This window comes from Passer domesticus, chromosome Z (genome assembly GCF_036417665.1).
Source record: "Passer domesticus isolate bPasDom1 chromosome Z, bPasDom1.hap1, whole genome shotgun sequence".
Lineage (NCBI taxonomy): Eukaryota > Metazoa > Chordata > Aves > Passeriformes > Passeridae > Passer > Passer domesticus.
This window is the reverse complement of record NC_087512.1, coordinates 511,725-523,830: the sequence shown is the minus strand read 5'-3', so window position 1 is coordinate 523,830 and position 12,106 is coordinate 511,725. Positions and strand designations below refer to the sequence as shown.

The window sequence follows — 12,106 nt, the reverse complement described above, 5'->3', positions numbered from 1 at the left end:
TTCCTGCAGCCATGGTCCACGTGCCCTGAGGCACACAGTGTTTCTGGAGCTCTCTCTCATGTTTCAGGTATCCATCCCAGAACTGCTGTCAGCTTGGTATGGAGAGCCCAGAGTGTTGGTTGATGAAAGGCTGTTTCCCAGTGTGAACCACTGCGGCATTATCAGTGTCATTCCCCCGGTGCTCTGCTGAGATATCCCTCGTGTGGGCTCACTCAGCCGCCCCCACTCCCACTCCTCTGGCCGGGTGGGTGTGAGGCATGTCCTTGGCAGGACCTGCTCTGAGTGGGAGCTTTGAGGGGGTCACAGCTCGGCTCCATCGAGGGGTGGGCATTGACCAGGTGCTCACTGTGCCATGGGAACGCGTGGGACAGGCCCTGAGCCCCAGGGCTGGGGCCACACAGATAACAGGAGGTGGTTCCTGGGTGGGTGGGACAGCTCCAGCAAGGTCAGGGACGAGTGAGTGCTGCTGAAAGATAGGGAGGAATCCTACTGAAAACAGTGTGGGCTGAGGAGGGCCTGCACACAAAACAGAGATTACTTCATGAATAGATATTGAATGAAAGAAAAATGCTTCAGAGAGGTCATAAAGGGGATTTTTCCACTGACTCTTTTCCCAGCCATTCTTTTGTTAAATATTATTTGACATGGATTGTTTTTCACAAACCCTGATAACTTCCTGCTGTCAAAGGGTTTTGGTGAAGCAGCTCCATCTGCCTCTTGCTGCCTTGTTAATCTGACTGTTTCAGGTTTGCATCAGTTCAATATTTCTCCTCAATCACACCCAAGCACAGTTGTCAGGTTGCTGTTCTCATGCTGCTCCCAGCTTTGTTCTCCCTTAATCTCAGTTCCCAGGCACAGAGCTCTGGCAGGACCAGACCCTGCTGAACATGAACTTGTGTTTCATTTGCCTCAAGGGCTACTGTAAAAATCCCCCATGGTTCTGATCAGTACGAAATGGAAAATCTGTTTACAGAAGATTAGAGAGCCAAACAAGGCATATTTCCTGCCATGACCTGCTCAAACCTGGTGTGCGAATTCCTCCTGTGTGGCTGTGCTTCAGGTGTCTCCTGTTGTGAGCCAGGACCTGATTCAGCAAGTAACATCATTGGTTTTCAGAGTGAGAGTTGGGACAAGCAGCCACAACACCCTGGCATGTTCTCATGTCTTCTGCCAGCAAGTGTTCAACTCCCAGTTTATCGAGAAATTAATTTTCAGGTTACTAGTCAACAGCTGATGGTAAATTAGCATGGTGTCTCCCATTCCTCTTCCCTCTGTGAATTGCACTGTGCATCCTCTGTCACAAGTTTTCCTGAGGAGCTGAGAGGGTATAGTACTAAACGTTCTCTTTCCAGTTTCTGTCTAAATTCAGTAATTGAACTTTTAAAAAAATCTTCATACTTTCTATTTTCTTTCCAGATTTAAAAAAATAGCATCTCTTTGTCTTGGGTGGAAACCCATCATTTGTTGCAGTTTTCTCCTGGAATGTTATTTTGCTTTCATTTCTGTGGTTGCATCTGACAGTGCATGGAAATCCAATGTAATTTTCATATGGAAAAATCTTGACAGCTCTTTTCCTCTCAATGTCAGAGTGCAGCCAAACTGAGACAATGATAACTGTCTAGTACAATGGCTTTAGTAAAGGCTCTTCATTAGTCAATCTACATTAAAAACGTGTTGCCAAAGCACTTTTCAGCTGGGGAAATTACCATGCTTTAAAAATAATTTGCAACCTCCAAAAGAGAGGAGCGAGACATCTGGTCTTCTGAAAAGCAAAAATGAGAGAAGCATTGAAAGAATGCAACAGGAAACGTTAGGCAAATGCATATTTAAGAGGAGAGGCTGAACTCTGAAGGGTATTTCCATGGTACTGTAATAAAATGGGTGAGGAAAAGATTAATCCCTACTGCTCTGTTTTTGTTCTGTTAAATGTATTCCTTGGAGTTGAAAAGGAAAGCAGTGTGATCAGAAAGGCTGGTCTGGTTGCCCCATGTGCTGTTTGTCTGGGCTCCTTGGTGTACGTGGACTCAAACTATTTGTCACACATGAAATAAATGGCAGGAGATCTTTCTCCTTTTTAATGCCTTCATTAAGAAGAATCAGCTCAGGTGGGGAGAAATCGACAGGTGGCATGAAGGAGGAGGGTGATGCAGCTTTGTCCGCTGGTCTGCAGACAGAGCTGGGGACTCTGTCCTCACGGGAGAGTCGTGGAGTCCTTAGCTTGTTTGTTTAAAAACCCGGGGGGGTCTCTTTAATCAGCATCTTTCAGGTTAGGGTGAGAAACAAAAAGGTCCAAGCAGGTACGGGACTATGCTCCCATCCTTAGATGTCACTTAAGTCACTTGTTGGCTAGTGATTTTAGGGGTTTTTCTTGTAAAAACTGCAAAACTGTAAAAAACCCAGGGTGCAATGCATTTCTCATTTGCATGTTGGCTCTGGTGTCACTGCCCATTCTCTTTACCCTGGAGGGTTTCTCTTGGTGTCTTCTTGGCAAACGGCCGGCATCAGAGGAACAATAGTTAATCACCGGCCATTAACGAGTAATTAAAAACTTTTTCTTTGGCAGCTAAACCAAAGAAGTCTGACGGTTTGACTTGCTTTTTTTAACTCTGAAACTAAAAAAAATACAACTTTCTATTCATAACATAAATGGCTTCGTTGGATTACACAGCAAGAAAGCTTTTCCTGCTGCTCTTCACCAATTCTGGAATAAATGTAGTCACTTTTTTTTTCAGAGCCATTAGTCTGGCATCCTCCAGGAGGTCAAATTTACTCAAAACTGCTACAGTACTTTTCCAGTGCTGCCATGTCACACCTTTTCCAAGGTGACTGATGAACCAGAGTGCTCCTAGCAGTGTACAAAAACATCTAAAGTATCTAAAATCCTAAGATTTGGGAATGCTAAGGAAAGAAGGGCTTTGTTACGGAAGAGAGAAATTATTCCACATTTCTTTGGATTCAGCCAGTGGAAGCCTTTTGGTGTATCTCACTTGGATTTTATGTGAACTCAGTATTGCCAGACCACTGTGCTACTGCACACCCACTTGAGGGGAAAACTTGATATGAGCAGGAAATTGAAGTAAGCCTGCCTCATTTCACTGTTCTTTCAGCACAGGAATGACAAATATCAAACCAGAGCACAAGAAAATTGCTTTTAACACAAATTGTCCTAAAAAGTCTAAGCAGGCTGGTCGTTCTGGGTATTTCTACAAACAGAGTTTGGGATTTATGTCTCTATGATGCCAGTCCAAGGAATAACCTGCTGTTTTGCCAATGTGACTACCAAAGCAGCAGGTAGCTGTAGCAGTGGTGTACATGTGGAAAGGTACAGTCTGCAGGTTCCTGTTTGCATTTAGAGAAGTTGAAGGGCTGTGTACTAGAGCCCCTGTTGAGGTGCCACATGGATGCGTGGGTGTGCTCAAGGATTTATTCTAGCACAGATCACTCCGGACACTTGCAATGTGCTGCCAGTAAGTGTCATTGCATAGGCAGCCAGGTTAGGGTTACTGCCTTAACGTCTGATCTTGGGTTTTAAATAATGATTTCTTGTTTTGAAAGTGCTTGCAAATATGTGTCAACTGACCACCTTTTAGAAAATACCTATAGCCATTTCAGAAATAATTTTAAACTTTGTCTTCTTTTACTTGCAGGTGCACAGAACAAGATCTGCACTTCACTGAGAGCTAGAATGACTTTTCTTGACCCAGAACCACATACAAAGAACAAAACTTGCCCAGAATTTGTTGTTGTCGTAAATGAACTCATGACAGACTTCAGGGCAGAATGAGCAAAATGGGAAACATTTTGCACAATGCAAGAGTTCCCCCTGCCAGGGTGAGACTGTGTTGATTTCATCAGGTTCTGACTCTTCAAAAATCATTCATTCACTGCTTGAGAAACTCAGCAAAGCAGGAGTTTTGTCTCCACTTGAGAAATCCCTCAAGACACTTGCCTAACACAGAAGACAAAATGGATGTTAAAAATGTAGTTAAATCCCAGGCAACTTTTTCCTGCCTGAAAGATTTGTTAGAGGGTGGTGATGACCTGCTTCATTTTAACGGTGTGGTTGATGTCACTGCTGGAAGAGCAGAGGAATACTGCAGCAGACAGGTGTCTTCCCACCCCACAGACGTAACCACTTGTCACACAGGCAACTGTTGCCTTAACACACAAGACTCTGCATCTCCTCAGTCTCTGGCAGATGTCCAGGCATGTAAAGGGCCTGGGCTGGGCAGACCTCTAAGCAGGAATTCCCTGCTGGGTGAGCAGGCAGACACTTCCCTAGGTAATCTCACCGATTTTGGAAAAGATGACTCTGAAAAGTCTGCTGCTGTTCTGGAGATTTATGCAGAGAAAGTAACAAGTGTAAGTGATGACTTTTCTGATGATGACCTGGAGTACTTTGAATGTTCAGATGTGCTTACAGTACATGAAGATGAAATCTGGAAAAAGAAATTAGAATTTTTATTAGAAAGTGATGATGAAGATGATCTAAAGCTGAGTAAGGATTGTGATGGGTGTGCTTACTTCCTCAGTGAAATGCCTTGTGTGTTCCAAGTGTCAGATAACACTACGCCTATGGATACCCCCATTGGCTTCTGTGAGCATCAGTCAAAAATCAAAGGAGTAAACGTAAGGAGAGACCCCTCTATGTACAGCCAGTCAGCTCTGCAGACAGAGATGACTCTCACTGTTGGACACCACCGAGATAAAAGTGCCATTTTGAAAGACAAAGAGAAGAATCAAGTGCCTGTTGCTTCTGCAGCCACTGGAAATGAACATCCCAGAAGTGAAGAAGAGACTAATGGAAGTGGCCATCTGGCTGCAGGTTCCTCAAGGGACGAACCAAAGCCCAGGGACACTGTCCCTGCCCAGGTAGATTCCTCTGCCCATGGCATAGGTGCTGCTTGCACAGATCAGGCTTCGGGGACAATGACAGAAACCAGCCCCGACGGGGACGTGCTGGGGGAAAGCTCACTGCTGCTGGAGGAGGGGAGAAGGAATGTGCCAGAGGGAAATGCACGGCACGCTGTCTGTACCTTAACAGAAAGTCTGAGGAGAAACCTTTTGAAGCTGTTAAACCCCGTAGAACTTTGCAGATATGTAAGTACTATAGGACAGTCTTTCCAGGCTGCAGCAGCAGGTAGGGAATCCAGAGCTCCGTCTCCCAGCCAGGAGGGGGTCTGCTCAGCACAGATTACCGAAGAGGCAGAAAGTGTGCCAATGCAGGCTGGTCTGTGTCCGACAGAAGAGGCAGATCACTGGGAAAGGAAAAGGACTTGGAGGCTGTCTGAGCAAAACCAGATGCCAGATGAGAACATCTCATTTGGGGTAAGTAACATGTTTATCATTTAACACAAAGAGCTGCTCTGCTGAGCTCAATGTGATTTATTCCTGCTTGTCACAAAATAATGTAAAATCAAAATTACTTTGAAAGATCCTATTCATGTACTTCTGAATGACAGCTACGGCTGGGAGGGAAATCTGGGTTTAGAAAAGGCCCAAGTAAAGCCTAAGCTGTTCTAATTATAGAGTGAGCCTGATAATGGTGAGAGGCACTAATGGGCCTCTGGACAGCTGGATAGGGAAATCTGATATGGAGGGTATTGCACAGGTCTTAGCAAAGTAATGCTTCTTTCAACCCAGAAAGTTTCTCAACTACCTGTTGGTATTTGAGCAGAGAATGCTTTGATTTACTTTTTTTTCAATCTACGTGCAACAAACAAAACCGTCCTCCACTTATGGTGCTGGAAACCTAAACCATTCAGCAGGGGTTTGCTCTGGTTTTGTAACAATGAAGGGAATTCAGTGCAGAGAGTTCATGTTACAGAGGTGAATGGAGCTCTGTGATTTTTAAAAATAAAACAATGAAAGAGTTGGATATTATGGTTGAAACATACAAACCAATTAAAAGTTCAAACCCCTCTGGTACTCTCCAAGTATTTGCATATTTTATGCTGTTGGTAGAAAATGAGCTGGAGAAATCACTACAGTTGTAGAGACTGGTATGATGCTCTACCAGTTTTCCTAAGTAGGAAAATTGAATCATCATTTTTATTTCACATTGTAAAGACTCAAGATATATAAATACTATTAAATAATGAATAATCTTATTGTCACCAATTTTTCTGGTTTGAAGGTGTGAAGCTAATTGCATAGGAAAAAAAACCATTTGTCACAAAAATTTTTTTCCAGTTGCACATGCTTTTCTTCATCTGATCATTTGGGCAAAAATATTTCCCAGTTCTGGGTGTAGTGTCACAGTAGAGTGACTTTAATCTCACCACTGGGGTGTCTTCAGCAGTCAGAAATCACTGAATTATTTTTCCTGAAAAATGCTGATAAATTTCTCTGGTTTTATGGTACATAAAATTCCAATCCCATCTGAGGAGCACATGATGTCTGTATGATGGGGAATACCCCTCACTTGAATTAACCTCCTCAGAGCTTCCTGCGAGGGTGTATGGCCGTGGTTTGCCAGAGGCTTTGTTTGCTTGTTTTTTCCCCAAGTCCAGTGCAATAATTTAAATCCCAGAAGCCTCTTAGCCAAGAGCAGCTGTCAGGTGCCTGGCATAAATTTCAGAGCAGCCACTTAGACTCTTGTTGTGCGTAGTCAGTATGTCATTGGATAAAAAATGAGTATTAGTGTATGCAAAAGGACGAGAGCTGGGCACACACCAACCCCCCATTTTTAAACATGTGTGTATGACAGTGAAATTCAGGTGTAGGTTCAAAATTAAGTGGTCTTAAAAATGAGCCAAGTAAAAGCATCCCACCTGAATACTGCTCCTTTTTTTGGAGTACTAGAAAAATGTGGACAGCTTCTCACAGTGCCCATATAGTAAGCCAGAAACACTTTAGTTTCTGTAAAAGTACCCTGGGGCGTTTGCTGGAGCCCAGAGTGAGACAGCTGCGGGAGGAAGGGGAGGGGCTCGCAGCAAACCCAAAGCTGACGGCTTTGGAGGGGTGTGCTACTTTCCCTGTGCATGTGGGAGTCAGGTCTGCTGAGGGGTACAGAGCAGCCAGGGGATCACAGCACTAATGACCCGAGGATTTACACTTCCCCTTGGCGCCAAGCGTTCGAACTGGAGCAACCTTTCAGTGTGTCTGGTGCAGCACCTGCTGTGCTGAGTGACTTCTCCTTGGTAGGAGGCTCCTCACTCCTTTCACGACCTCATGGCCTAGCCCGAGGTGAAATTCTTTATTTACCTGGTGCTTCAGAGCAGCTTCATTAATAGCAGGTCCAAGACACAAACGGTGCCAGCTGTGTGATGTTACATAGGGTACAGAGAGCCAGGAGGCTTTGCTGGGTGTCATTGGGAATCTGGTTCTGTTAGCAGTCAGACAGCACCCTGTCCCTGCCAGTGTCCAGCACCCTGTTCCTGTCAGTGTTCAGCGTTCAGCCAGAGCCCTGTTCTGTCAGAGTTCAGTGGTCAGCACCCTTGGGTCCCTGTCAGGGGTCAGCCCTCTTAGCACAAGGTGCTGCTGTCACTCCTGGTTACAGAGCCATTATTCTGGTTTCTTCCATATCAGAACAGCCTGTTCACATAAAATCTGAGAGATCCTTGGTTTGACCCTCCCAAGACAGACTTGTGTCACTTCTAGATAATTGTGAATTTTGTCATCCAAAAAGGAGAGAAGCAGAACTGACACGAAGTTCCAGGTAATTGGGCATCTGGCTGAGATGAGCTCGGCGTTGCAAGGGAGCAGTCCAGGCCTGAGCCGTGCCAGAGGGGCTGGAGCTCTGTGTCAGAGCAAGCAGGGGAGTCCTGCGTGGAGTAACTGCAGCTCGTGACACCAGCCCTGCTCGTTCAGTAGGATCTACCCTGGGAATGGCAGTTCCCATTTTGTTACCTATGTCTTAAGCTGGCTGTAGTCTTTCCTGGGAGACATACCAAGAAAAAATGCCTTAGAAAATCTGTACTGCTTTGGAGTATGGACTCCTGACAGCTGTGATTAGCCTGTTGCTCTATGGTGTTGGCAGAGAACTCACTTTCTGTTCTTTAAAATATTATAGTTCTTCCTCTTTTTCTGCCTTTTGAGCAGGAATAGCAGGCAGGATGTGCCTGTCAGTCTGCAGGGCAAAGCACAGCTCAGGTATTTTGTTTCACCTCTCTAAAGCAGTTGAAATAATTACAGATATTGAGGTATTTCAGCTACTCCAGGGCAGGTGTGCCATCTAAAAGAGAGTGTCATTTTAGGAACGGGGAATTTGAGTTGCATTGCATGAAACAGGGAAGTGGCAAGATCTATTAAGGTGGATTGCTGGAGAGCAATGTAAAGTAAAAGCAGTCCCAAATGTAGTGGACTTGAGGGAGCTGATACCCAGAGACAGTGATGTACTTTTAGTCTGTATTCTAGGGATTGCTTGTTACATTCCATTTGTGCAAACAGAGGGATATAAATGTAACATGGGGACTTTACTTGCAAAGGAGAATTACCTTGCAAAACTATTTCTGCTTAAAAAACAGTGAGAAACTGTGAGGTAAAATTGATTAACTTCATTACAAATCCTTCTCTAAGGACAACACTTTCAGACTCAGACCCAGGAGGTTGATTTCAATCCATTATGTTGATAGTTACAAGTCAGAAACTTGACTATTGACAAAAATATATTAAAAAAAAAAAGTTAAAAAATTGCAGGCCTTCAGGCCTGTGTCAAGCTGTAATTCTAATTTTTAATTAAATTGCTCTATTTTCCTTCTTTGAAGAGTCAAGGTGCTAATCTTAAAAGCGTTACCCAGAATTGTGAGAACCTCTGTGTGGAGCCCAGAACAGAAAAGGAAGGCATCTTCAGGGCTTGTGAGAGTGCAGGAACCAGCCAGCTCTCTGCTGAAAACATGCTGCTAGCAAAGAATGCAGATTTACAGACCTCTTCTCTTCACTGTGCTCCTTGTGAAAAGAGAGAAGGTTGTCACCAACAGGTCTTCTCTGGACAACAAATTATTAGGAATGGCAAAAAGTTAAAGAATAACATTTCCCCTTCTCCTCAATGGGATATGGACTCTCTTCCTGATAAACAGGAATGCTTGTGTGCTGTTCTCTCTTCTGCAAAGCTGTGTGATGAGCCAGGGGAGGGAGAGCAGAGGCCTGGGCTTGACATACATGACAGCAGTAACCCAGATATTCTCTGCAGCCGATCAGCCCATGAGGCTGTGTCTGAAGCTAATCCCACGTCAGTCCTGGAATCTGGAGAAGCTGAGTGCAAAGGAGATGCTGATATATCTGCAGTGCATGACAAGCTGTGGAAACTTCTTCATGAAGATGACTCAGACTATCGAATCCCATTTGGAAGCAGAGGCACCCCAAGTTTAGGTACAGATATCAAAGTCACAGAACTGAACTCTGTGCGGGAGACCTGTTCCGATCTTCCTTCGCCAATGGATTTGATAGAAGAGCAGGAGCCCATCACAGAACCAGCTCATAAGCCCAGAACTGAGAAAGCTGACTGCAATGTTTCTGATATCCTCCTGCAGAGAGCTGCAGCATGCGAGAGTGCATCCAGAGGAAACATTTGTCTTGCACAAGTGGTAGGAACAGACGGTGTCTGTCTAAATTCTGGCACTGGGAATGAGAGGGAAACACCATCCATTTGTGTTCCAGCAAGCAGTGTCCTCCTAAGTACCCAGGAGTGCTTAGAGCCAAATCCAATGGCCACGGACAGGAAACGATCCACTGTGGCTTGGGAAGGGAAGCTTGCTGTTAATAATGCTGCCCAAACATGTGAAGCAGATTCTCCTCAAAGGTTACAAAATACTCAGAGTTGTAATTTAGCATGTCCCAAAGCTGACATATCAGATATGTCACATGGGACAGTTGGACAGTCACTTCACACTGAATACAACATAGCCATGACAAATGAGTCTGTACCTGGAGAAGGCTGTCATTTTATGGACTGCTATCCAGTGAGAGGAGAATTGGCTTATTTCCTTGAAGAGGAAGATATTTTTCCCAGTGAAAATACCAGTCAGTTTATACATGCAGAACACTCTTCTGTAAACACCATACATAAAAGTTGTGTAGTGAATTTACAAGAAAAAGGAAATCACTCAGGCTTGAGTGCACCAAATTTCAGTAATTCTGACAGCTACCATCTTTCAAAAAATAATGGCTGTCAGGATTTTCAAGTTGTTTCTAATGCACAGAAATACAGTGATGCAATGCAGTCGCCTAGTTTAATTCAGCTTCACGAAACCATAACACATAAGAATCTACCCCAAAATACAGACCAACTGACAGAAGTAGCAAAACAAGAAGGAGCAGTCCCTCCCCCTTCTGGGGAGCCATTTTTAAGAGATTTTTATGTAGAAGTGCCCTGCTGTGAACCATGTAAACCAGGAGGAGAACAGAGAGAGATTTGCATACCTGAGGAACACAGGGCTGAAGCTTCCTGTGACTCAGGAGTTAGTCAGGTTTCAGAGAGTCAGACTGCAGCTTCCCTTTGTAATACAGAACAGCATTCATTTTTTGTTGACAGCACCTTCAGGTCTGATGAAGGGTTAAAAATAGATTCTTCAAAAAATCCCACCTATGCAGCTAGAAGTGTAACATCAGCCAGTGCTCCACTGCCCAGGGAGGCTCAAAGTGAGCACCACAGCACAGCAAGTGGGGAGGATGGAGGTTCCCAGGATTGGCTACATTCCCAGCAACTGCTTGGAAACAAAACCCTGCCCGTCCCCACATCTGTAAGCCACTCAGAGGGCCTTCCCAGTGAATCTGCAGTGGCGTGTCCTGCCACAAGAAATGAGGGAAAAACTGGATCCATACAAACGGGAGTCAAAACAAATGGGAATTTAACTACATTGGAAATTCCCTGCAAGTCATGGAAGGGTCTGTTCCAGAGGGTCCCTGGAGAAACCAAAGGAGAAGCAGCCTTGTGTGAAAATGAACATGAGATTCCAAGAGCTATTGAATACAACCCAGATGAAGCTGAAGCAAAGGCTCCTTTGCACACTTTGACTGGCTCCCAGGCTCTGAAACAGATTATGAATATTAGCACAGAGCAGTCTTGTCCTGACTTGATCCCTTCCAGCAAGACAGCTGAGGCTGAGAATTCAATTAAGTCCACTGAGTGTGATAAAAAGGAGGAAGTCAGGACAGCAGAGAGTGTAGTAAGTGGTTTAGTTAATTTGCCACCAGCTGATTCAGGGAACAACCAGTGTTTTCAAGAGCAACCACCCCACAGAAGAACTTCATCATTCTCTTTGGCGTGGACCACACTTGATCCATTCCCAGTCAACACAGAAAGTCAAAGAAATCAGGAAGGGTCAAAATCCTGCCAGATACCAGTGGCTGCTGCAGGGCCTGAGCCCATCAAATGTAAAGAGGACACAACAAAGAGCGGGCATGTAGCTGCTGGAGCTAAGAAGAAATTACCATCAGCAACTCTGTCCAAAAAACCCAGGCTGGAGGAGAGAGGAAGTGTCAGCAAGGATTCCAGCTGTGTTAAAAAGTCTGGGAAGAGCGAGGGAGGCGTGATTCATAAAGAGGATAGAAAAGAGCAAAGGAAACTCATTTTGAAAAAGGATAGCAAAGGTAAGAGAAAATGGATTTTCTTTTCTGTTCTTTCCCATCATTGTGGCTACAGTACAAAATTAAGATTATTGAAAGGCACTGCAAGCCTCTTTCAGACTGACTCAGTCAGCTAAAGGTGTCCTGCCCTCATGGAGCTTTATTTCCAGATTTGTGCACTCAATAATAAGTGCTATGCCCATGCCACAGAGATGAACTCTTTTCCCAGCTGGCAAGTATATTCAGTTCATGAGCTTTGTAACCCATTTGAAATAATCACTGCCTCACTGGCCTCTTGAAGTCAGTTTTCATGGATGAAGAGCATAATGGTACCACATAACTACACACCACGTAGCAGCTGCAAGCCCACTACTTGCTCTGTTCCCACAGGGCTGTGTTCCTACTTATGCTCCTGCATTGCAGCTCCCAGCTGCAATTCTCCCCTCTTGCTTACCAAAGGATTTATCACTAGCAAAGTATTATTGTTAGCAGTAGGGTACCACGGATAAACAATGTTTTGAGGTCCTATGTGCTGACTTCTGACTGGTTCTGCATTGCTTTGCCCTGCTGCAAAAATGACACGGATGAAATGAGCAAT

The 12,106-nt window shown here is 44.6% G+C and overlaps 1 protein-coding gene across 3 annotated transcripts in view; it reads left to right on the top strand.

Annotated features, from left to right (window-relative positions):
• The window catches only part of LOC135289867 (alpha-protein kinase 2-like), a 44,305-nt gene that overhangs the window by 4,580 nt on the left and 27,619 nt on the right, over positions 1-12,106 (top strand). For all 3 annotated transcript variants that reach the window (XM_064403747.1, XM_064403745.1, XM_064403746.1), the window contains exons 2-3: positions 3,648-5,328; positions 8,709-11,532. In XM_064403747.1, coding sequence (XP_064259817.1) covers positions 3,967-5,328; positions 8,709-11,532 — 4,186 coding nt within the window. In that variant the 5' untranslated portion in view covers positions 3,648-3,966. The remainder of the gene's footprint in view (positions 1-3,647; positions 5,329-8,708; positions 11,533-12,106) is intronic.